General features: G+C 42.3%; 1 protein-coding gene across 1 annotated transcript in view; it reads left to right on the forward strand.

Moving 5' to 3' along the window:
- LOC122550340 (actin cytoskeleton-regulatory complex protein pan1-like) overlaps window positions 1-27,484 on the forward strand; it is a 152,304-nt gene that overhangs the window by 96,932 nt on the left and 27,888 nt on the right. Inside the window, exons 14-16 of the mRNA XM_043691068.1 lie at window positions 15,802-15,906; window positions 19,829-19,903; window positions 21,576-21,650. Coding sequence (XP_043547003.1) covers window positions 15,802-15,906; window positions 19,829-19,903; window positions 21,576-21,650 — 255 coding nt within the window. The remainder of the gene's footprint in view (window positions 1-15,801; window positions 15,907-19,828; window positions 19,904-21,575; window positions 21,651-27,484) is intronic.

Genomic DNA, 27,484 nt, shown 5'->3' on the forward strand with positions numbered 1-27,484 from the left:
AGGGAACAGGAGAATCGACATTTCGGGCATTCGCCCTTCTTCAGGAATTTTCCTACCTTGGGATATGCCTGCCACCCTTCACCCCGCCTACCTCAGAGCCTTGATCAACAATGAACTTCAACTTCAATTTGTACTGTACTTCAATCTGTTATTCTGATCCATGTAGTCTCATATTGCCCTAATTCTTTTGTGGCTGTGATTTTGGAATCATGTTTTTCTTTTAAAAAAGCAAATATTGGGATGCTGGAAATCTGAAATAAAAATTTAACAAAGGGCAAGTATTCAGTGGGTTCAGCAGCACTTGTGGAGAGAGAGGCAAACACTGACTGGTATCTTCTGACCTGGATCAGAGACCTTATTTCTAATCCAGACTCAACAAGATGTTAGTCACTTACCTTCGGAAGAGTTTTCCATGCCAACCCGAGGAACAGCAGTCTTCCCAGCCAAAGGAGCACAATCAAGTCCAAGAGTCTACACTGGCAGGATCAGAGAGGATCAGTAGATAAAACACAACCATCTCTTTGCAGCAGTGGTTGCTATATTTTGTAGTTTACAGATTCTAAAGCCACTCTGATAGCGTGGCAGATATGTGGGTCGGTTGGGTGCTTAGTCACAGATGGAAGGGTTGTTAGGGTGCCAACTGAGGAGGGTGCCTGGGATTTATGACGGGGAGAGTATTAGAAGTCTGTTAGAGGTTGGGGTGGAGCTGCAGGTCAAGTCAGGTAATGGGAGGTGGAATCGGGAGCATTGCAAGACAGGGATGTGAGGTGAGGTGTCCATGGGGGCTGGTGGGCATAAATAGGCTGGGATGATGTACTTAATGGTGAGGCGCAAATGTAGTTGTGTATGTATCTGGGAGGTAGAGCAATTTTAATTTCTCTAACTTTTCCTGGCTAATAATAGTAAGTCAGAGCCCTCCAAGATCTCTCTTTCTAACTCAGAGTTAAGGACTTTGTCGAAGCCTAAAGCCACCAGGCAAATGCTTATTGGAAGTTTAATCTTCCTGGGTAATACCTGCATTAGGACTTCTGAATGATCCTGATGCATAATTCTGGTCTCTGCTTAAGCAACAACTATCTTCCTCCTTGAAAATTTGGGAATTGGTTTCTGATCAATGATTTTTCTCTTGTCTGCTAAGACTTTTCTGTTTGAAGTTAGTGTTTCCTACTTTGTTTTTTGGCTGCTAAAAAAATAGGACTGCTTCCTTCCCCTTCACTTTCTTTAATATTGGAGCCAATTTTACTGGGCTTTGGGAAGTGGGCCTGGCAGGTGGTTCAGCAGTAAAAAACCAGGAGCCCGTGTCTGGTTTGTCAGTCCCACTGCAGGGGGCAATACCTTTCCGCCAGCACACTGTAAATTACTTGCCCTCTTCAAGAAGCTGGCCAGTGGATTTCCATAATAAATGTCTGGTCAAGAGGTAATTTACCAGGCCAGTGGCATTTTTAACATAACACAGCAACCCACCCGCAGCTGAATTTGCACCAGACGTCCCCCAGTCTGGAGCAGAGGCACACAGACTGGTCCACACGCAGGAAAGGTTGCTCCTGCAGCTCCAATGATCTTTGCAGGTCCCCCCACCCGTTCCATTGAGTATTTTTTTCTTTACAACATAGCTGGCTGGCCTTAGCAGTGACAGCTTGACCTAAGTGGTGCTGCTAAGGTTTCAGACCTTCTGATTGAGCTGGCAGCATCAGGAACATGCCTACATTCCTTAAAGGATTCCTGAAGAAGGGCTTATGCCCGAAACGTCGATTCTCCTGTTCCCTGGATGCTGCCTGACCTGCTGCGCTTTTCCAGCAACACATTTTCAGCTACATTCCTTAAACCCATGGTGGCCCTGCTGGCAGCCAATTAAGAGTCCCCTAATGATTAAATTGTCAAACTGGACCTGCATTTCACTGTGATATTGAATGTTACCACAGTAACATTCAGGCCATAACAACTGATGCCACATTGACGCCCACTTGTAAAGTGTTAAACCGTAACTTGGCCACATTCTAAGAATAAAACATCAGTAACTCAGGCATAGTTGTTCACACTTGCCGGGACCTGGGCAGGCAAGTTGTCTAACTATTTTAAGGCAGTAGAACAGTTTAATAAACAAGGTGAAGCCCTACAACATATAGTTGACCTTGATTGATACATCAAACCAAAAGCCTGTAGAATTGTGCCATACAAATCTGACCCAGTTTCAGCTGGCAGTACAGCCCATCAGAAGATGTAAAGTACTTCCCAAGATTGCCCAAATTCACCTAGACTACTTGCACCCCACCCACCTTCATTTTAAAAGTACATTATTTTAGAATTAACTCATTGCTGAATACATCATAAAGATTTCTACCAAACTGACTGCCATCTACCTGTAATTTTCAATAGTTATACCATTTAGTAGGTCTCAGTTAGATTTGGTTTTAGAGCAATTTTTAACAAATTACAGTATTTTCGAATTTTTTTTTAATATGCAAGGTTTGTACTGAGTCTTGTTATCTGTTGACAGAGGAGGCTCTGAAAGAACTTCAGGATCAACTTGGTAAGTTGAAAGATGACCTGAAAAGGAAATTGTTTTATTACAATAACAACTTTCAATGTCTAGATCAAACCTTGTATATTAAGAAAAAATCTTGAGTACTGTTATTCTCTCAACAGAGAGATTGCAGCAAGGTGAAATTTCAGGAGAAGAATTGGGTAAGTTTCAAAGTAGAGAAAGTAAATGTAGGAACAAGGGAATGCAGAATATCAGGATGTGTCATGCGTCCAAATGGTTTGTAGAATTATTGAATCATACAGTACAGAAAAGGCACTTTGGCTCATCAAGTCTGCAATGACATCAAAACAACTCCAAAACTAACAAATCCCACTTTAACACACCAGGTCTATAGCCTTGAATGTTATGACACTTCAGGTGCTCATCCAAGTAATTTTTTAAAGTTTGTGAGTTTTCCCGCCTCAACTAACCTTCAATGGTCAACCTACCACCATCTGGGCGAAAGTTTTTTTTAAATCTCAAATCCCCTCGAAACATCCTGCCTTTCACCTTAAAATTATGGCATCTTGTTATTGACCCTTCAAACAAGGGGAACTGCTGCTTTCTGTCCACCCTGTATATGCCCCTCATAATCTCATACACCTTAGTCAGGTCCCCTCTCAAATTCTCTGCTCCAAAAGTAAACAACCCAAACTTATCCATTCTCTCTTCATTGCTAAACTGCTGAATCCCAGGCAACATCCTGGAGAATCTCCTCTGTGTCCTTTTCAGTGCAATCACATCCTTCGTATAGTATGATGACAAGAAACACACACAGTACTCCAAAGTCTGTACAGTTCCAACATGACCTCCCTGTTCTTCTAATCTATGTTTGCTTGATAATGGCAAGTGTCCAGTATGCCTTCTCAGCTGCCCATTCACCTGTCCAACCACATTTGAGATCTGTAGACAAGTATCCCAAATTCTTTCAGTTCCTCTGAGCTTCCTAGTGCCCTGTCACTCACTGAGTATTCCCTTGTCTTGTTCCTTCTTCAAATGTTGTTTGTGCATTTTGAAAGATATATTTCAACATATGTTATGCAAAAAAGGTGATTCAGTCATAGGAATCAATATTCTATAATATTGTGAAGGGGACTATATGGCTGACCATGCTACAAATGATAGGCATGTCACAAATGAATTTTTCAAACTGAAATGTATCTTTTACAAAACGTGTGCATAGAAACTGCTGCAATTTCATTGACGATCGGTCCCTATGATTATCAAATTTCTTACAACATACCCAGTGAGAATCACAGAAATACAAATGTTTTGGTGCAGAAGGAGACCATTCGGCCCATTGTGCCTGTGTTGGCTCTTCAATTGAATGCCATTATTTATTACCATTCTCCTGCTTTTTTCTAATTCCCTTGCATGTTCCTTTTAGGTTGGAATTAATGGCGGACAAAGCTGTTTGAAAACATTTCAGTGTTTCTTTCTGGAGTATTGATTATAACATTGATTGTCTAGAGAAACAGCATCGACATGATTGGCTAAATGGTGCACGTTCATTTGGATAGTTGGATTAAATTAGTACACACAGGTGGAGATTTGCTTTTCAGGCTGGATGTCTATGACTGGCGGTGTGCCACAAGGATCGGTGGTGGGTCCACTGCTTTTCATCATTTATATAAATGATTTAGATGTCAGTGTAGGAGGTATGGTTAGGCAGTTTGCAGATGACACCAAAATTGGAGGTGTAGTGGACAGCAAAGAAAGTTACTTCAGAGCACAGTGAGACCTTGATCAGATGGGCCAATCGCCCAAAAAATGGCAGATGGAACTTAATTTAGATAAATGTGAGGTGCTGCATTTAGGTAAGGCAAATCAGGGCAGGACTTATAGTCTTAATGGTAAGGTCCTGGGGAGTGTCCTGAGACCTTGGAGTGCAGGTTCATAGTTCCTTGAAAATGGCTTTGCAGTAGACAGGGTAGTGAAGAAGTTGTTTGGTATGCTTCCCTTTATTGGTCAGTGTATTGGGTATAACAGTTGGGAGATCATGTTGCAACTCTACAAGACATTGGTTAGGCCACTTTTGGAATGCTTCAATTCTGGTCACCCTGCTTTAGGCAAGATGTTGTAAATCTTGAAAGGATTCAGAAAGGTTTACAAGAAAATTTCCATGGTTGGGTGTTTTGAGCTATAGGGAGAGGCTGAGCAAGCTGGGGCTATTTTCCCTCAAGAGTGAGGCTGAGGAGTGCCTTTAGAGAGGTTTATAAATCATGACGGGCATGAATAGGGTAAATGGACAGGATCTTTTTCCCACGGTGGGGAAGTCCAAAACTAGAGGATACAGGTTTAGGGTGAGGGGGAAAAGATTTAAAAGGGACCGAAGCGGCAACTTTTTTAAATATTTGGAATGAGCTGACAGTTGAGATGTTGGAGACTGGTACAAAATTACAACATTAAAAAGGCATTTGGATGGGTACATAGAATCATAGAGATGTACAGCATGGAAACAGACCCTTCAGTCCAACTTGTCCATGCCGACTAGATATCCCAACCCAATCTAGTCCCACTTGCCAGCACCCGGCCCATATCCCTCCAAGCCCTTCCTATTCATATACCCATCCAAATGCCTCTTAAATGTTGCAATTGTACCAGCCTCCATCACTTCCTCTGGCAGCTCATTCCATACACGTACCACCCTCTGTGTGAAAACGTTGCCCCTTAGGTCTCTTTTATATCTTTCCCCTCTCACCCTCTAGTTCTGAACTCCCTGACCCCAGGGAAAAGACTTTGCCAATTTATCCTATCCATGCCCCTCATAATTTTGTAAACCTCTATAAGGTCACCCCTCAGCCTCTGATGCTCCAGGGAAAACACCCCAGCCTGTTCAACCTCTCCCTATAGCTCTAATCCTCCAACCCTGGCAACATCATTTTAAATCTTTTCTGAACCCTTTCAGTTTTGATAACATCTTTCCGATAGGAATGAGACCAGAATTGCATGCAATATTCCAACAGTGGCCTAACCAATGTCCTGTACAGCCACAACATGACCTACCAACTCCTGTAATCAATATTCTGACCAATAAAGGAAAGCATACCAAACGCCTTCTTCACTATCCTATCTACCTGTGACTCCACTTTCAAGGAGCTGTGAACCTGCACTCCAAGGTCTCTTTGTTCAGCAACACTCCCTAGGACCTTACCATTAAGTGTATAAGTCCTGCGAAGATTTGCTTTCCCAAAATGCAGCACCTCGCATTTATCTGAATTAGACTCCATCTGCCACTTCTCAGCCCATTGGCCCATTCAGTCAAGATCCTGTTGTGATCTGAGGCAACCCTCTTCACTGTCCAGTACACCTCCAATGTTGGTGTCATCTGCAAACTTACTAACTGTACCTCTTATGCTCGCATCCAAATCATTTACGTAAATGACAAAAAGTAGAGGACCCAGCACCAATCCTTGTGGCACTCCACTGGTCACAGGTCTCCAGTCTGAAAAACAACCCTCCATCACCACCCTCTGTCTTCTACCTTTAAGCCAGTTCTGTGTCCAAATGGCTAGTTCACCCTGTATTCCGTGAGATCTAACCTTGCTAATCAGTCTCCCATGGGGAACCTTGTCGAACGCCTTAGTGTAGTCCATATAGATCACAACTACCACTCTGCCCTCATCAATCCTCTTTGTTACTTCTTCAAAATATTCAAGTTTGTGAGACATGATTTCCCACACACAAAGCCATGTTGACTATCCCTAATCAGTCCTTGCTTTTCCAAATACATGTACATCCTGATCCTCAGGATTCCCTCCAACAACTTGCCCACCACCGATATCTGGCTCACTGGTCTATACTTCCCTGGCTTGTCGTTACCACCCTTCGTAAAGAGTGGCACCATATTAGTCAACCTCCAGTCTTCCGATGATACAAATATCTCAGCAACAGGCCCAGCAATCACTTCTCTAGTTTCCCACAGAGTTCTAGCATGCACCTGATCAGGTCCTGGGGATTTATCTTTACCCATTTCAAGACATCCAGCACTTCCTCCTCTGTAATATGGACATTTTGCAAGGTGTCACCATCTATTTCCCTATTTTCTATATCTTCCATATCCTTCTCCACTGTAAATACTGATGCAAAATACTCATTTAATATCTCCCCCATTTTCTGTGGCTCCAAACAAAGGCCGCCTTGCTGATCTTTGAGGGGCCCTATTTTCTCCCTCGTTACCCTTTTGTCCTTAATGTATTTGTAAAAACCCTTTAGGGTTAAATCCTTACCCCTATTTGCCAAAGCTATCCATGTCCCCTTTTTTCCCTCCTGATTTCCCTCTTAAGTATACTCCTACTGCCTTTATACTCTTCTAAGGATTCACTCGGTCTATCCTGTCTATACCTTACATATGCTTCCTTCTTTTTCTGAACCAAACCCTCAATTTCTTTAGTCATCCAACATTCCCTATACCTGTCAGCCTTTCCTTTCACCCTAATAGGAATATACTTTCTCTGGATTCTCGTTATATAATTTCTGAAGGCTTCCCATTTTCCAGCTGTCCCTTTACCTGTGAACGTCTGCCCCCAATCAGCTTTCCAAAGTTCTTGCCTATTACCGTCAAAATTGGCCTTTCTCCAATTTAGAACTTCAACTTTTAGATCTGGTCTATCCTGTTCCATCACTATTTTAAATCTAATGGAATTATGGTCTTGGCCCCAAAGTGCTCTCCCACTGACACCTCAGTCACCTGCCCTGCCTTATTTCCCAAGAGTAGGTCAGGTTTTGCACCTTCTCTAGTAGATACATCCACATACTGAATCAGAATTTTTTCTTGTACACACTTAACAAATTCCTCTCCATCTAAACCCTTAACACTATGACAGTTCCAGTCTATGTCATAGAGTCTTAGAGATGCACAGCATGGAAACATACCCTTTGGTCCAACCCGTCCTTGCCGACCAGATATCCCAACCCAATCTAGTCCCACCTGCCAGCACCCGGCCCATATACCTCAATCCCCTACCATAACCACCCTATTGTTCTTACAGATAGCTGAGTTCTCATTACAAGTTTGTTTCTCAATTTCCCTCTGACTATTGGGGGGTCTATAATACAATCCCAATAAGGTGATCATCCCTTTCTTATTTCTCAGTTCTGCCCAAATAACTTCCCTGGATGTATTTCCAGGAATATCCTTCCTCAGCACAGCTGTAATGCTATCCCTGATCAAAAACGCCACTCCCCCTCCTCTCTTGCCTCCCTTTCTATCCTTCCTGTAGCATTTGTATCCTGGAACATTAAGCTGCCAGACCTGCCCATCCCTGAGCCATGTTCCTGTAATTGTTATGATATCCCAGTCCCATGTTCCTAACTATGCCCTGAGTTCATCTGCCTTCCCTGTTACGCCCCTTGCATTGAAATAAATGCAGTTTAATTTATTAGTCCTAACTTGTCTCTGCCTGCCCTGACTGTTTGACTTGCTTCTGTTCTCAACTGTATCAGTTTCAGATCGATCTCTTTCCTTACTATCTCCCTGGGTCCCACCCCCCCACCTTACTAGTTTAAATCCTCCCAAGCAGCTCTAGCAAATTTCCCTGCCTGTATATTAGTCCCTTTCGAATTTAGGTGCAATCCGTCCTTCCTGTACAGGTAACATCTACCCCAAAAGAGATTCCAATGATCCAAAAATGTGAATCCTTCTCCCTTACATCAGCTCCTCAGCCATGCATTCATCTGTTCTATCCTCATATTTCTGCCCTCACTAGCTCGTAGCAAGTTGAAGTGCTGATAATTAAGGTCCTGCAATAATGTTGTATGCTGCATTTAACAACAAAAAACAGTTTTACAATAATCAGATCACTAAGGCTTACTTTGGGTGACCTCTTTCAATTCTCTGTCCCTGAAACCATCTTTAGGGGGTTATTGGAGTATACTAGCTGTGAGAGTTATTTTCCAATGGCTTTGATGTCTGTGGTCTGGTTTGGACCATTCAACACTGAATTGAAGAAGAAAAGCAGTGTCATTTTCAGTGCCTAGTTAGTCTGTGACTGGCAACACAGTATCAGGCAGGTCAATGTCAGGTTTTCTTTCATTATGTACTTATTTCATGCCAGCCTTATTGGAAGGGGAATTATGCCTCTTTGAAGGTACACCCAAATTGCTCTGTGTTAGTTAACCATGAAATATATTACAGCTCCGAAAATATAGTGTTAATGCAATGAAGATCATCAGTGGCAAAAGTATGTATCTTAATTCCTGGTATCTTTGCAATTGGTTTTGCAATTCACAGAATCACAAAACCATTGCAGGGCAAAAGGCTATTCAGCCCATCATGCCTACACTGCCACATTAAAGAAGCATCGTTACCCAGTGATAATCTCCTGTTTCTCCCCCATTACCTTACACATTATGCTTGTCCAAATAATCATCCAATGCCTTCCTGAATGCCTCAGTTGACCCTGCTTTCACCCCGCACTTCTAAGCAGTGTATTTCCAGAGCTGAAAATGTGTTGCTGGAAAAGCACAGCAGGTCAGGCAGCATCCAGGGAACAGGAGAATCGACGTTTCGGGCATAAGCCCTTCTTCAGGAAACGTCGATTCTCCTGTTCCCTGGATGCTGCCTGACCTGCTGTGCTTTTCCAGCAACACATTTTCAGCTCTGATCTCCAGCATCTGCAGACCTCACTTTCTCCCCAGTGTATTTCCAGACCCAAACTGCTCACATCGCTCTCGCTTCCTTTGCAGAGTACAGTATTTTAAATTTAGTCCCTCATGTTCGTGTTTCTTGAACGAGTAGCGACAGTTTCTCCATATCTACTCTATCCAGCAGGTATTAGCCAATTTGATGCTAATAACTCAGTTTTCACTCACTCTACAATATTCAGTTCAACAATTTTATTCAACATACCTGCTTATGTGGTACTACTTTAGAATGCTAAGTGAACTTTCAGTGTTACTTCTTCTGTTTCTTTAGCTGTTAATTTAGTCCACAGAAGGAATTATGTTTAAATTAGCAGCTAGTTAACCTCTGAATAACGCTTTTACACAAAATTAATTATTCAACCTTAACCCCAGATGACACCAATCCAAATCTCTCTGTGCTACAATTTAAAGAAACATCTGTTTCAGCTTCAGCGTCATGGGCACTACTTTGCAGTTCTACCACTTCGTAACTTTCATGGCCCACATTTGTACTATCTAATAGAAGCAGTCCGTTTGAATCATTTCAACAAACCTCTCCACGTGAAGTGGTTTAAGGTTGTTGGAAATTGCAGCAGTCACACTTGAATAGGAAGTATAAGACATGTACTGCAACTTAATTCCAATCAGAAGCCATTTCTTAATATTTTAGATGTGCAGAGTTTGAACTCTACCTTTATTCTCTGTCAACAGAGAGATTAATGAATGAAGAGCAAATACTTACAGAAGGTGAGTTAAAGCATGAGGGATGATATCAAATAATATTTCAAGTTTTACAAAAGGTAACTAATTTTTAACTGCAGGAAAGATGAAAGAAAATCAAAAAATTACATACAAATATTTTGTTTATTTCCAACTGTTTTTGGAAAACAAAATAATAGCAGAAAATAGCCAGTGTGTTAATTAGGTTTTGGCTTAAAGAATACTAGCAACAAATAATTTGTTAGCCTGCTGTGATAATGGATAACATTGTCCCACTCATTGGGTTACCAGTTCCTTGATCCCAGCTGCTCTCTGAAATAGGCACCCCCCCCCCCCAGCTTGTGAACACAAAATCTAGAAAATCTAGACAGGATTTTTGAAAGTTAAACATGTTTCACTTTGAAAATTAAGAAAACAAAGGAACCTTTGTCAAGCACATATAAAGGTTTAATAACAGATAATCATCAAACCATTTCATAGAATTCCTACAGTGTAGAAAGAGGCCATTCAGCCCATCAAGTCCACATTGACCCTCTGAAGATCATCCCACTCAAACCCACCTCCCCCCATCATATCCCTGTAATCCCACATTGCAAATCCACCTAGCCTGCACATCCTTTCATACTTGGGGCAATTTTGTATATCCAATCCACCTAACCTGTTGGACTGTGGGAAGAAACCTACGCAGACCCAGGGAAAAAGTGCAAACTCCAAACAGGCAGATGCCTGAGGCTGGAATCAAACCCGGATCCCTTGCACTGTGTGGCAGCAGTGCTAATAACTGAGCCACTGTGCTATCCATGACCCCCATAGAATGATACAATATAAAGCCATGTTATTCGTAACGTTGTGCCTGTGTCACTGTCTGTAGAGGTATCCAAGCTGATATAATTACACAACAGTGAGCTCGGTAAGAGCAGGGAAGTGAGTGTGGCAGCACTTCCCCGTCCATTGCAGTCTCAAAATTGCCATCGCTAGTTGTCTCTAGCAGTTTTTGATCCATATAGATTGCTGATTGGGACCTACTCCTTATGGGATCCTGTGACAAAGTTCATGATTTTTATCTTGTCACGGAGTGGGGATAATAGAGGCATGTTATTGGAGTTGGAGACATGGGCAGGGCATCAACTTCCAGCACTATTTGTTGATCTCTGATTACCTCCTGATTCGGGCAATCAGATATCAACACAAACCCCTCCCCCCCAACAACTAGGCACCCCCCCCCCGGTTTCCCAGCCACCAAGAAAGCAGGGAACTGGAGAGGTGATGGGTTGAGGGCCTTGAGCAGCATTCATTGATCACTCAACTGGTTTGGGAAAATCTCCAATGGATTTTCTGTCCCAGAATTTACTGGATGAGGTGGCAAGAAAGGAGTGAATATCTCTCCAGAGCCAGGTTGCCCAATTCTTCCTCCTTCTCACCAGCTCTCTCACCATGTCCAGGGGAGGGGAAGAGAGTAGTGATCATCTGGCAATTGTATCAACAAAGCAGGATAAACATTATGAATGCTCAGCTCTAAGAATGACTAATGCCCTTTCAATCTCAGGAAACAACATTTACTTAGCTGAAGACGGCAAGGAAAGTGTTGTTAGATGACATGTGTATTACCTTGAAATAAGGTGCTGTTTGTATGAACAGTATTTTCATTACCTGTGAGATTAAGAAGTCTCAAGCAGATAAAGGCATTGGTACTTGTGGCCCTGATTTTCATCCTGAAGGTGGCAGCACAGCAATGAGACATATCTCATATCAGCAAATCCCATATCGAAGATGGTACCTCTCCATCATGGCGGGGCTCCTTGGGATGTGGCTATGTAACCCAATATGAGAGATATAACTATTGGTTATATATACAGGCTGAGCCTGAGACATACCTCCATGCACCATCACTGCAGTTTAATAGATAAAGAAGGAAACAAAAATCCATCCCTCCAGCCTTCACTGCTTCCATTCTGTCTCCCATCAGTCAGTCCCTGTCCTATCCATGCCATTTCTATTCTACATCATAATACTCCTTACCACTCTATCCCCATTTACGCATCCCAATAGCTCCCCATACCCTGTTGGCCCTCTATGTCCTAGATACCATCTATATCACACTATGCCCCACTACCCTCCCTCCCATACCTCCTGGATCATTCCATGTCCCTTTTACCTGACTACCAGTTGTGACAACTTGTATATATGCAAACAAACACAGAAAGTAGAAGTGTGGTAGATCAGCCAAAATCTGCACAATGAAACAGAGTTAATGACCAGTGTAACTGTTCTGCAGAACTGGAGTATAGTATAAGTGTAAATGAAGGATGCTTTTAAACATAACATTAAGAAGGGAATTAAGGATTATACTGATAGAATTAAATGAAAAAGGCTGAGAGGAAAATCAAGGAGCATAAATACAGGCATCGAGAGTGAGGTGCTAGAAAAGCACAGCAGGTCAGGCAGCATCTGAGGAACAGGAGAATTGATGTTTCGGGCATAAGCCCTTCATCAGGCCTGCTGTGCTTTTCTAGCACCCCACTCTCAACTCTGATCTCCAGCATCTGCAGTCCTCGCTTTCCCCTAATAAATACAGGCGTGAACTGATTGGACAGAATGTGGATCAGGTTGTGAGTTTGCTTGCTGAGCTGGTAGATTTGTTCTCAGGCATTTCATCACCATACTAGGTAACATCATCAGTAGGTCCTGGTGAAGCACTGGTGTTCTGTCCAGATTGTTATTTATGTGTCTTAGTCTGTTGTGGTCAGTGATATCGCTTTCGGTACTTTTTCTGAAAGGTTGGTAAATGGGGTCAAAATCGATATGTTTGTTAATGGAGTCCTGGTTTGAATGCCGGGCCTCTAGGAATTCCCATGCATGTTTTTGTTTAGCCTATTTCAAGATGGATGTATTGTTCCAGTCGAACTGGTGTCCCTCTTAGTCTGTCTGTAGGGATACCTGTGATAGTTGGTCATGTCATTTGGTGGCCAGTTGGTGCCCATGTCTCCTGGTGGCTAGTTTCCTGCCAGTTTGTCCAATGTAATGTTCATTGCAGTCCTTGCCGGGGGTTTTGTATGGGGTCCTTTAAATTCATCAGAAGCTGTTTCAGTGTGGTGGTAGGTCTATTGTCCAGGACCTAAACAAGAAGACACAATATGCCCAGAGACTAAAGCCACCCTGCCAAATAGCAAAGACATCTCGGAGATGATGACCAGATTATTCTGGCCCCTAGGCATCATGGTAGCCCACAAACCTACCACCACACTGAGACAGCCCCTGATGAATTTAAAGGACCTTGTACCAATAACCAGCAGAACAAACGTCATATTCAAATTACCCTGCAAAGAGTGCAACAAGCGTTACATTGGACAGATGGGCAGGAAACTTGCCACCAGGATACATGAACACCAACTAGCCACCAAAAGACATTACAAACTATCACTGGTATCCATACACACAGATGAAAAGGGACACCAGTTCGACTGGGACAATACATCCATCCTGGGACAGGCTAAACAGAGACACGTACAGGAATTCCTAGAGGCCTAGCATTCAAACTGGAACTCCATGAATGAACATATCAATTTGGACCCCATTTACCAACCTCTCAGAAACAGAACCAGGAGTGAAATCACCTACCAGAACAGACTAAGACACATAAATAGCAAGTGGGACAGAACACCAGTACTTCACTGGAGGCTCACTGACAATGTTACCTTGCATGGTGTCGAAATGTCTGAGAATAAATCTACCAGCTCAGTGAGCAAACTTACAACCTGATGTCTTCTTCTGTCTGTTGCCTTAAACAGCAAGCAGAATTTAACTTGAGCTCTGTTTAATCAAGCCTTCAAAATTATAACAGTGCTTAACTGTCATAATTCTTTGACCTTATTTGGCTTTTTCAACAATTAACTCTTTGAACACTTGCCTTTAAATTAACCCACAGTGCAGTTTTGTCACCCCGGGTTTGTTGGGACATTACTTTTAGCTTGACCTAACCTCCTGCAATGGCTCTGACTAACTCTGAACAGCATTGTCAGCTTGGATGGGGTTTTGAAATGGAGACCCAAAAGATGAAGCAGTGGTAGTGAAAGGGCTTGGGAAGGCCTGAAATGTCATTCTGAACATTTAATCAATTGGTATTGTGAAAAAAAGCTTTTGCTTGACTAGATAGGGAGAAGGACGATGCAATTCACCCCTTGCATCGGTGCTTTGCTACTGATACAGTCTCTCCACATAGTCTTCCTGGACTTTGGTTCCAGTGCATTATCATTTATGTCTGAGGATGGGATCAGGAAAGCAAATCCAGCACTAAGAACCCCACAACGAATAAATGATGGAGGAAAATCCCTGGCAGTGGTTTTAGGAGCTCTATCAAGTGCTAAATCTTTCCATCTTCTTCCTTTTGCTGTTTCTTTATCACCACCCAGTGCCCGGGAGTGGAAGAAAGGCTAGACATCAAGTCTTGCTTGGAAAATGTCTGCTTAATATAGAAGACCAGAATTTTCTGCCTGGTAGAACTACCATATTCCGAGACTTCTAACAAACATGGCTTCCTTTCATTCCTTACAGACATATAGTTTCCAATATTATGAATTTACATTCCCTGCAAAAATTCCTTTTGAAATCTACATCAATTAATTTGACATGACTGTACTTGTGTTTTGATGGCAGTATTTAGTGCTTGTTTACTATAAACATTTTAACTAACTGTTTCATGATCAGAAATGCAAAGACATATGGCTTCAGGTCTGCACCGAACAGCAAGACGAACCTGTCCTGCCAGGCAGCTGACAATGCCCACACTGCCACCACCACCACCTCCACCATCAGAAGCAGCAGAGGCAAGCCCAGAAGGTAGAAAGACTTAGGAGAAAAGCTTCTGAGATGCACTGGAATATAGCTAAACCACCAGAGTGAAATTGGTGGGAGGGTCACTGCTGTGTGCATTGTATGTAAGTTATTTGACCACAGGTTAGAAATAAGATTGTCTGAATTTACAGATGACATAAATTGGAAGTGGAGAAAATCAAATCATATAAAATAGGCAAAACATATACATGGGGAATCTAGATTAAAGAGTGTGCATTTATAAGGTGCTCTTCATACCATCGCTATAACTTCACCCATTGAAATGCTTTTTGAATGTAGTCACCATGGGCAAATATGGCAGCTATCTCACTTACCAATGATGGTGGTTGGGGGGGGGGGGGGGGGGCGATGTGGGAGGGGGTGCTCTCAGGATACATCAAAGTGCTTTGCAGCCAATTTTGAACTGTCTTAAAGTATGATTACTAAAACACAAATTTGGCATAGCAAGGTACCAAAAATATCAATGTGGTATTGATTAGAAAATCAGTCTTAATGTTGGCTGAAGAATAAATATTGACTTGCTTGTCTTCAGTGAAGATGGCACCTCCAACACTGCTGCACTCAACTCTGAGACAAAATAATGTGCTCAAGCTTTGGAATGGTATTTGGAACTCTCAGAATTTTGACTTGGAAACAAGAATGCTTCTAAGCCACAGTCAAAGCCAGCAGTTCCTCATCACACAAATCCCAACAATAGCCAGATAATCTATTTGTAATGGCATTGATTGGAGAATGTTTGCCATGGTACTGCTAGAATTTCCAGCTTTTCTTTCAGTACTATAGAAACTTTAACATCCAACTGTGCTTATTGGAACAGGTTCAATTTCTCTGCTGCAAACTGTCAACATTAGAGTATAATCCAACATTCCTAAATAATGTAAGTGAAGTGTCATGGGAGTCTTTACAATCACAGTCTGGCATGGCCCTTTAACTCTGTTAATTGTTTAAATGAGACTAGTTCAATGTTACTGCAGCCATCTATTTACAGCTGTATTGAGCCTCTTCAATTCTTCAGTGTTTTTTGACATAGAAATATATTACTGACTGCTTTCATTCTTTGCTTTATAACTGCATCAAACCAGCCCCAGCGGCCCCAGCATCTCCACCTGCACCAGCCGCACCAGCCTCAGGAGCCCGACCAAAGACCAGGGCGCAAACATGTTCAAGGCTTCGTACACCTTTACCATGTGAGTACTGATGAAGGAAAATTTGAATAACTTTTGTAAATGTACATAGTTTTAAGAGAGACTCTGATGTGATTGGACTCTGATGTAATTTCAGATACGTATTGCACGCTCAGTGTAGAGCCATGGGTTGAACTTTTTATGGAGTTGCGAAGATTCTGCGGACCTGCAAAAGTAGTGCACAAGCCCAGAACCACACACTCTGGCCCCACTTTTGACAGATCCAATTATTGCCCATAAGGAACAAAGAGCATGACTTGATTCACGCAGATGAAAAGCCCAAACTCAGCAGGGCTATTGGAACACACTGCTGAGTTCAAATAGATCACATTTTTCAAAGTTTGTGAGAAAATTTATAGCTCGGGTGCTCGTTGCTGTGGTTCTGTTTGCCGAGCTGGAAGTTTTTGTTGCAAACGTTTCGTCCCCTGTCTAGGTGATATCCTCAGTGCTTGGGAGCCTTCTGTGAAGCGCTTCTGTGGTGTTTCCTCCGGCATTTATAGTGGCCTGTCCCTGCTGTTTCTGGTTGTCAGTTTCAGCTGTCCGCTGTAGTGGCCGGTATATTGGGTCCAGGTCGATGTGTTTGTTGATGGAGTTTGTGGATGAGTGCCATGCTTCTAGGAATTCCCTGGCTGTTCTTTGTTTCGCTTGCCCTATAATGGTAGTGTTCTGGTGAGTTGTTGTCTGAGGGTGGCTGTTGGTTTGTGTGCTGTTGGGGGTCCTAGTGGTCGCAGTAGTCTGGCTGTCAGTTCGGAAATGCTCCTGATGTATGTATGGTAGTGTGGCTAGTCCTTTGGGTTGTGGCATGTCATCGTTCTGTGGTCTATCCGTTAGGCATCTGTTGATGAAATTGCGAGGGTATCCGTTTTTGGCGAATACCTTGTATAGGTGTTCCTCTTCCTCTTTTTGCAGTTCTGGTGTGCTGCAGTGTGTTGAGGCCCTTTTGAATAGTGTCTTGATGCAACTTCGTTTTTCCGCAGTGCGAGAATCGTAAATTTACGAATGACATATAAGTGTTCCTAGAGGCCAGCTAGGGTCTATAGAATTGTAAAGTTGTGAAAGTATTTTAATCTCAATCTTTTAAATATATTTTGAAACATTTTGCATCACAACAGTAAGGTTTGAAAACATCTGCATCAGTACATTACAATCATTACATCTGCATCAGTTATTACAGTAGCTGTTTGTTGACTCTTTTCCACAATCATTATATGAGTATTAGATCATAAGACCATAAGATAGAGAGGCAGAGTTAGGCCATTCAGTCCATTGTGTCTGCTCCACTATCGAATCATAGCTGATATGATTTTCAACCTCATTCTCCTGCCTTCTCCCCATAATCCTTGATTCCCCTTCCTAATGAAGAATTTATCTTTCTCTGCCTTAAACACAGTCAATGTCTTGGCTTCCACAGCCCTTAATTGCAATGAGTTCCACAGATTCCCCACCCTCTAGCTGAAGAAAGTCCTCCTCATTTCAGTTCTAAAGAGTCGCCCCTTCTGTCTGAGGCTGTGTTGCCATGTTCTAGTCTCTCCTACTAGTGGAGAAAACATCTCCCCATCCACTCTATCAGGCCTCTCAGTATTCTGAAAGTTTCAATCAGATCTCCCCTCATCCTTCTAAACTCCATCGAGTACAGACCAAGAGTCCTCAGCTGTTACTCATATTCAAAGCCCTTCATCCCCTGCATCATTCTTGTGAGCCTCCTCTGGAATTGCTCATGTCTAGTTCCATGGATACTGATCTCTGATTGGTTGACAGCTCCGAGTGCGTGAGATTTCTTTGTCTGGCTTTGTCTTCCCAACAGAAGGGCAGTCAGCAGCCAATCAGCAGCCTGATTAACTTTGGATCCATTTACTTTCCTCTAAACAATTATTCCATTCACTTTTGGATGTCATGGTTGATTCTGCATTCACTATGCTCTCAGGCAGTATGCCTTTCAACCTGTTCACCAACATTACCTGTTAGGATGAATCCCAAAGATATATCAGCCCTACTTAGTTTAAAATCTTTACTTAGCTGATTCCTTTCCAGTTTCTTTGCCTTGGATTTTAGAAAGCTTTCTTTTTGCAATGCTTTTCCACCCTTCAGCCTACGTGTGGTTCTCTTGACCTCTTGCCAGCTGCATTGCTTCTTTATCAAAGAATATCCAGAACCTGAGGTCAGACGTCATCCTGCTGCCTGGTCTGGGAATGTTTGCACTTGTTGTCTACATTCTCCTCCTGAAGGAGGAGAAAAGCTGTAAGAGATAATAGAATGGGCACATGAGCACCTTCTCTGCATTCGGTAACATCGGTAAATATGTCAATCCCCAGAGCACGAATGTCTGCTGTAGCATTGCTGCAGAAGTGCGTGGCGTAAGGCATCAGAGGAGCTATATATTCTGAATGAATATTACTTTAATTTGGTCAAAGATTTAGAGTAGATGAAGCGTAAAGCATCGGATGATGAGTGTGTGTGCCTGTGTGTGTTTGTGTCTGTTTCTGTGTGTGTGTCTGTGTGTGTGCGCGCGCACCCATACAGCCCTTTCATTGCCTGATAAGTAAGTTCTCCTAACCAAGATAAAAGATCAGTTACTTGCTGAGTATTGTAACTCTTTTTACATTTAACTATGAACCATGGCAGATGTATGGAGCCAGTCTTGCTGTAATTTAGATAGTACACCATTGGTAGCTCGACACTGGTAGACAATTCAGTGCACGTGAAACATTTGATGGAGATACTTAGCACCTATTTGTATGTGTTTCTATCATATGCATTGGCAAACTTATCATGTTAACTCACACCCATAGGAACATGAAACATTGAGAAGACAAGGTTACATATACCCCTGTAATGAACTGTAGATCATTGGAGGGAGATCCTGGTGGGCTTCTGAACTCCTTATAGGATTGGACATTCTAGTTATTCATGTATATGCAATAAGCTGAGAATAATGCTACATTAGGTTTACAAATACCTTTTACCAACTGAATAATAGATTCCCTGTATTGTGGAAGCAGGCTATTTGGCCCATTGTGTTCACACCAACTGTCTGCTAAACATCGCCCCCCAGACCTACAGTCCCACCCAGTCCCTGGAATCCTGCATTGCTCACAGTTAATCCATCCAACCTGCACATCCCTGGATACTATGTGCAATTCAGCATGGCCAAACCACCTAACCTGCACAGCTTTGAACTGTAGGAGGAGACTGGAACACCTGAAGAAAACTTGTGCAGACACGGGGAGAATGTGCAAACTCCACACAGATATTTGCCTGAGGCTGGAATCAAACTCGAGATCCTGGCGCTGTGAGGCAGCAATGCTAACCACTACGTCACCATGTGGCAAAGTAAATATCGCAAACTTAAAGTTGCCCAGCCCCCTTTTGTAGGTGACTGCCTGGGTACCTAACCTGTGATACTGGTCGTGCTAGGATTCACATCCAGAGCTTGGTAGAGCCTGGAGCTTAAACCACCTTAGGTCGCTTAGCCACACTTCTAATAATAAGGCAGCAGGGCTGTTTCTGCCTAGTTTGTATTTGCATGAGAGAACATGACTGCACCAAGTGTAGGTAGGCCTTTAGATTACATCTGATGTCCCTTTCAGAACCAAAAATCAAGATGCCGTCTGTAGTGTGGACCTTGAGCACCACTTTAGTTGTTCAAATTACAACTTCCAAACTTCAATGTCAACACCTCAGAGTCTTTGTCATTGCATTTATGTACCAGCTGAACATTGTAAAACATCCAAAGATGTAATCAGGGAAGTGTTACCATGTAAATTCTGACACCATGGCACAAGGAAATTCTAGGGCAGACAAACTAAGGCTTGACTAAAGTGCTAAGACCTATTGAATGTTTTTAAGAAAGAGAGGGGCAGGATGATTTTAGAATGCCTTTTTTGAATGCAACACTAATATAGACTCCTTCTGTGTTTCATTACAGCATTGAGGGCAGTTCAGGAGGTCTTGGAGTCCTTTCAGACCGAAACCTCCCCTTGTCCAATGAGGCGTGCAGGTTGTAAGTAATAATATAGGAAACAAACTAAGTGACACTTAAGATATTTTATTGTAAAGTGATGCAATATTAAGGAAGGATCATGATAAGAACAAAAGAATGAGGAATGGGAGTAGGCCATTCAGCACCCCCACCAAAGTTGCTGTCATTGCAGTTATCGCTGATCTTGTCTCGGCCACAATTCCACTTTCCTGTCCCCCGGATAACTCTTCAACCCATTACTAATTTTAAAATTGTCCATCTCCTTAATTTTACTCAATGTCCCAGCATTCATCGTATTTGGGGGTAGCTTATTCTGCAAAATCATGACCTTTTTAGAAAAGTAATTTCTCTTTACCTCTGTTTTCAATCTGATACCATATATTCTATATGGCCTCTCGTTCTAGTTTACGCCACAGGGCAAAACATCCTCTTGATACCTTCTTTGTCAATCTCCTTTAATACCTCACATCAATTAGATCTCCTCTCGTGATTCTATACAGAAGAGAGTTAGTAGGAACTGCAGAAGGCATGGATGGTTAGTAGTTTGAGGGAAAGTGAAGATTGAGAACCAGTGAATGGACAAAACTACAACAATTGTGAGAGTTGTAACCCATGAACCTTGGTGAGAGGCTAGTGCAGTGACAGAGTCATAGTAGTTTAGATTGGATTCCCTAAAGTGTAGCCGCACCAGAGTTTGTTACAGCTGCAGCATGACCTCATGGTTCTAAAACGCAATCCCTCTACTAATAAAGGCTAACACACTGTATGCCTTCTTAACAATCTTATCAACTTGGGTGGCAACTTTCAAGGATCTATATACCTGGATACCAAGATCTCTCTGTTTATCTACACCATCAAGAATCTTACCATTAGCCCAGTACTCTGTAATCTGTTGCTGCTTCCAAAGTGAATCACCTCATTCTTTTCCGCATTCAACTCCATTTTCCACCTCTCAGCCCAGCTCTGCAGCTTAACTCTGTCCCTCTGTAACCTACCATATCCTTTTGTACCATCGCCAACTCTACCAACCTTAGTATGGTCCGCTTTTTACAAACTCATCCTTCTACGCCCTCATCCAGGTCGTTTATAAAAATGACAAACAGCAGTGGACCCAAAACAGATCCTTGCGGATCCTACCACTAGTAACTTTATATTACTCCCTCATTGAACAATATTTTGGTGATTTCAAACTCCTTCTCAACTCATCATGATATCTCTTCTGAGTTATGTGCCTTCCTATTTTCCATGAATCTCACCCTCACACCCATGCCCCTTGGCTTTACCATCTCAAGTGGCTTTCACACAGCACAAATCAGAATGGGGATTTCAGTACCAGTTAATCTATTTCTGGTAGCGCTGGTTAGGATCATTTGTTTGCAGTGACACTGGGAAAATTGCCTGATTTCCTTTGAATTGTATTATGGGATCTCTAAGATCTGTTCAAGTGGCCTGAAAGTGGTTTATTTGAATATACTTCATTTTCTCTCCATTTCAAATTTGTTTGTGCTGATTATGTGTTTACATCCTGGTCTGGTCCTTGTTCTCCATTTTGTTTATTCAAATTAAGGAATAATAGCTAATGTGAAACTTCATTACACCAACATGTTGAATGCAACATTCAGTGTCTGTAGCTCAGATTTATATCGATACACCATGCTGTTATTGACTGGTCCCATTTTCTACCTGATAATAGTTATGCCAAGATACCGACCGGCTCCAACCCACACCCAGATGGGACCTCTTCGAAGGAGCTATCAGCCCATGTCTTGTAAGTATTGAAAAAGGTAACTTGAACATTCAAAACAGCTTTAGGAAAGGTTTGATGATGCACAGTATTTGCAATTAAAAGTTACAACTGAAGCTCAATGCAAAAATGTTTCTTGATGCTCATGCTCAGTACAAAATTAAGTTTTCTGTGAAAGTAATACTTTAATATGTGAAATAATCTGTGGCATCAGGCTAAGGGCAAATATGAATAACTTATATTATTAAATATGCATTGAAAACAATAAAGCATTTCACTTTATTCTTTTCAACTCTTGGTAAACGCCAAAAAAAAATTGACAATTCATTGGCCTGAAGTCAAGTTTATTATCAAACTAAAAATGAATAAAATGGAAAGAAATATTCTGTGATTTTTTGCTGACTAAATGTGAGTTTGAGAACTTTTAGATAACTCTGGATGTACACAAAAAATTTTATCAGTGGAAACTCTTGATCCCCAAAGTAGAATGCAATCAATACTAGACAGCATTAACACTCTCTCTTCACTTTGATGTTTGTAGCCATACTGCAAACAAAACTCAAAGGGAGTCTTTTCTAATTAAATTCCAATTAAAATAAACTAAATTATAATCAACTTGAATTCAATTAACTTTGACATTACAGGGTTTGATATTCTTGAATTTAATAATTGGGAGAACCCTCCATTGGCTGGAGACATACCTAGTTCAATACCTAACTGGTTCCCTTGTCTAAAGGAAAAAATATATTGGTAGAAGAGACAGCTCACTAGATTGACCACAGGCATGGAGAGGTTTTCTTGTGAGGTAAGGTTCAGTAGGCTGGGCTTGTACTCATCAGAGTTTAGAAGAATGAAAGGAACACTTATTGAAACATACAAGAGTCTTAGGGGACTTGACAGGGTACATGTAGACAGGTTGTTTTCATGATGGAAGAGTTTAGGACCAGAAGGTATAAATTCAAAATAAGGGGTTGCAATTTAAGACAGAGATGAGGTAGATTATTTTGTCCTCCAAGGGTAGTGGATCTGTGCAATTCTTTACTGCAGAGGGTTTCAAGGCTGGGTTGTTAAATACAGTATATTCACAGCTACGATAGACAGATTTCTAAGCAGTAAGGGAATCAGGGTTATGGAGATAAAACTGGGAAGTGGAGTTGATGCTTATCAGATCAGTCATTAAACTGCAGTGTGGACTCAATGGGCCCTATCGCCTGCTTCTGCTCTGACATCCTATGGACTCAAAGGAAGATGTTAGCATTTATTGAGGCTGATAATCTCAGCTAAAAGACATTGGCACGAGGTGGACATTCCTCAGGGTAGTGTCCCAGACCCAACTATCTTCAATTGCTCCATCAATGATGCCCCCTTCACCAAGAGGTCACAAGTGGGAATATTTACTTCTGCAATTTCCATTTTTGCAATTTCAAAAGAATTAAGAAAATCATAGCCAAGAAAGATGGCAAAGCAATTGTGGACCGCATCAGAACCAGCAACAATGGAAAGAACTGGGCAGAAAATTTGCTGAGGGAGCTCTACAAATTGCATACAGTTCTATGGGCAAGAATTCCTGCTGAAGAGCTTTTTCCCGAAATGTCGAATTTCCTGCTCCTCGGATGCTGCCTGACCTGCTGTGCTTTTCCAGCACCACTCTATTCTTGACTCTAATCTCCAGCACTTGCAGTACCCACTTCTGCCTAAGAATTTCTTTCTGTCCATGAATATTGCCAGAACAAAATTCATGCATCAACCCAGACCTTGTCAATGAAATATTCCATACCCACACTTGCTGAAGTAGACACAAAGCATGTAAATGTCCTTTATGAAGCCAGCTTCACAACATTACAAAATCAACTTCAACAGACTCAACATGAACAGCCAGAAAATGTCTTTTAAATACGTTTAAACTGGGCATTTGTGGGGTGCAGAGGGAAGCAGCAGCAGCAGAATTATATTCTGCCATTCTCATTGTCACAGAATCCCTACAGTGTAAATTGAGGCCATTTAGACCATCAAGTCCTTTGAAGATCATTCCACCCAGGTCCAGGCCCCACCCTACCCCTGTAATTCTGCAATTACCATGGCTAATCCATTTACCCTGCACATTTTTGGACAGTGGGAAGAAATTAGAGCACCTGGAAGAAATCTACACAGATGCAGGCAGAATATGCAAACTCCACACAGATGCTTTGCAAAGACTGGAAGTGAACCAAGGTTCCTGATGCTGTGAGGCAACAGTGCTGACCGCTATGCCACTGTGTTTCCCCTGTCTGACATAAACCTCATTCCATCCAGGGTATACAAAAAACAAAAGGTGCTGGAGTGGCATTGCTGGTTAAAGAGGGAATTAAAACAAATTGATAAAGGATATTAGCTCTGACAATGTGGAGTCTGCATGGCTTGAATTGACAAATACAAAGGGGCAAACGATATTAGTGGGTGTCATATGTAGACCCCCAAACTGCAGTGGTGATGTTGGGATTGACATTGAACAGAATATTAGACTTACATGTGATAAGGGAATATGGGCGCATTTAATTTGCATACAGATTGGGCAAATCAAATTAGACACAATGCCATAAAGGAGGAATTCCTGGATTGTATATGGATGGTTTTTTGACCAATATGTGGAGGAGTTGAGCGTGTGATGCTAGAAAAGCAAAGCAGGTCACGCAGCATCTGAGGAGCAAGAGAATTGACGTTTTGGGATTCTCCTGCTCCTCAGATGTTGCCTGGCCTGCTGTGCTTTGTCAGCGCCACACTCTCGACTCTGATCTCCAGAATCTGCAGTCCTCACCTTCTCCCAATATGTAGAGGAACCAAGTAGAGAGCAGACCATCTTAGACTGGGTATTGTGTAATGAGAAGGGAATCATCGCCAATCTGTCTGAAACTCCTTGGGGATCAGCGACCATAACATGATAGCATTTTTTTTATCAAGATGGAGAGTGAGGTAGTTGATTCGGAGACAGAATGCTGAATCCTAATAAAGGAAACTATGAAGGTATGAGGCGTGAGTTGGCCTTGATAGATTGGGGAGAGTTACTTAAAGGGATGACAATGGATAGACAATGGCAAATATTCAAGGGGAGCTATAACAACTGTTTATTCCTGTCTGGCACAACAGCAAGATGGGTAAGAGGGCCAATCCACGGATTCCACAGCAAATTAGTGATAGTATCTGATCCAAGGAGGAAGCATACACATTGGCCAAGACAAATAATAGGTCTGAGGATTGGGAGCAGTTTAGAATTGAGCAAAGACGGACCAAGGGATTGATTAAAAAGCTGAAAATACAGAACAAAAGTAAGCTTGCAGGGAACATGAAGACTGACACTAAGTTTCTGCAGGTATGTGAAGAGGAAGAGATTAGTGAAGACAAATGTAGGTCCCCTACAGACAGAAATGGGGGAATGTATAACGGGGACAAGGAAATGGCTGAACAACTGACATACTTTGGTTCCGTCTTCACAAAAGAGGACACAAATCAGATAACAAATGGTGGAGAATGCAGGATTTAGTGAGAGGGAAGAACTGAGAGATTAGTATTAGTAGAGAAATGGTGCTGGGAACATTCAGGGTATTAAAGGCAGATATATCCCCAGGGCATGATAATCTACACAGAATACTTAAGGAAGTGGCTGTAGAAATAGAAAATGCATTGGTGGCCATCTTCCAGGATTCTGTAAACTCTGGAAAAGTCTGTGCAAATTGGAGGGTAGCTAATGGCACTCCAATATTCAAAAAGGGAGGTAGAGAGAAATCAGGGAATTAGAAACCAGTAAGCCTAACATCGGTAGGTCCCACATAAGAGATTATTGTGCAAGATTAAAGTGCATGGAATTGGGGGAAGTGTATTGAGATGGATAGAAAACTGGTTGGCAGAGAGGAAACAAAGTACAAATTAATGGGTCCTTTTCAAATTGGCAGGTAGTAACTAGTGGGGTGCCCCAATGATCAGCACTAGAACTCCTGCTATTCACAATATAGATTGATGATTTGGATGAGGGAACAAAATGTAACATCTCAAAGGTTGCAGATGATACTGAGCTGGGTCAGACGGTGAACTGTGGTGAGGATGCAGAGATCCTTCAGCACGATCTGGACAGATTAGATTAGATTACTTAAAGTGTGGAAACAGGCCCTTCGGCCCAAAAAGTCCACACCGACCCGCCGAAGTGCAACCCACCCATTCCCCTACATTTACCCCTTATCTAACACTACGGGCAATTTAGCATGGCCAATTCACCTGACCTGCACATCTTTGGACTGTGGGAGGAAACCGGAGCACCCGGAGGAAACCCACGCAGACACGGGGAGAACGTGCAAACTCCACACAGTCAGTCGCCTGAGGCGGGAATTGAACCTGGGTCTCTGGTGCTGTGAGGCAGTAGTGCTAACCACTGTGCCACCGTGCTGGACAGGTTGGGTAAGTGGGCAAATCAATGGCAGATGCAGTATAATGTGGATAAATGCAAGGTTATTCACTTTGGAAGCAAAACCAAGAAGGCAGATTACTACCTGAATGGCTGTAAATTGGGAGAGGGGAGTGTACAGTGGGACCTGGGTGTCTTTGTGCACCAGTCGCTGAAGGTAAGCATGCAGGTGCAGCAGGTGGGAAAGGAGGCAAATGGGATGTTGGCCTTCATTGCGAGTACAGGAGCAGGGATGTGTTGTTGCAGTTATACAGGGCCTTGGTGAGGCCACACCGAGAATATTGCATGCAGGTTTGGTCTCTTTTTCTGAGGAAGGATGCTGTTGCTCTCGAGGGAGAACAGTGGGGGTTTATCATCCTGATTCCAGGGTTGACAGGACTGACATATGAGGAGAGATTGATTAGGTTAGGATTTTTTCACTGGAGTTCAGATGAGTGAGGGGGTTCTCATAGAGACTTATAAAATTCTAACAGGACTAGTCTGGGGAGAATGTTCCTGATGGTGGGTGTGTTCAGAACCAGGGGTCACACTCCTCTCTCCCAATTTACAGCCATTCAGGTAGTAATCTGCTGTCTTGTTTTTGCTTCCAAAATGAATAACCTCGCATTTGGGACGGGGATAGGTAGACATTTCTTCACCCAAAGAGTCATGAGCATGAGGACTTCATTACCATAGGAAGTAGTTGATACCAAAACATTGAATGTATTCAATAAGTGGTTAGAAAAAGCACTTGGGGAGAATGAGATCAAAGATTATGGGGAGAAAGCATGATTAGGATATTGAATTGGATGATCAGCCATGATCGTGATGGATGGCAGAGCAGGCTTAAAAGGCAGAATGGCCTCCTCGTGCTCCTATCTTCTATGTTACTATGTTTCGATGTAAGCCAAGGGATTGAACCAGAGCAAGGATCCCTTGCAAAATTAACATTAATGATCAATTCAGGATACAATGCAAGAAACTGTGCAGTTTTGTCACATTTAATTGTAAAAAATGGTGGATAATTAAACAATTAAAAGTAGGAGAAGGCTGTTACAAAGATCCCAATCCTCAACAATAGGGACATCCAACACATCACCACATTTGATGAGCCTGGCACATTTACAAGTATATTCAGCTCAAAGTTCTTGGTGGATAATCCATTCTGGCCAGGCTCTCATAGTCATCCAAGTGCCAACAACCTGGAGCATTTCTTCCTCAGCCAGCTGTGGAGCTGTCACAATAAGGTTTCATGGTCATCATTAGACATGTAATACACATATTTTATTGTATTCAAATTCCACCATATACAGGATGTGAGCCCAGAACATTAGAGTCATAGAGATGTACAGCATGGAAACAGACCCTTCGGTCCAACCCGTCCATGCCGACCAGATATCCCAACCCAATCTAGTCCCACCTGCCAACACCTGGCCCATATCCCTCC

This window comes from Chiloscyllium plagiosum, chromosome 5, assembly GCF_004010195.1.
Source record: "Chiloscyllium plagiosum isolate BGI_BamShark_2017 chromosome 5, ASM401019v2, whole genome shotgun sequence".
NCBI classification, from domain to species: Eukaryota; Metazoa; Chordata; class Chondrichthyes; order Orectolobiformes; family Hemiscylliidae; genus Chiloscyllium; species Chiloscyllium plagiosum.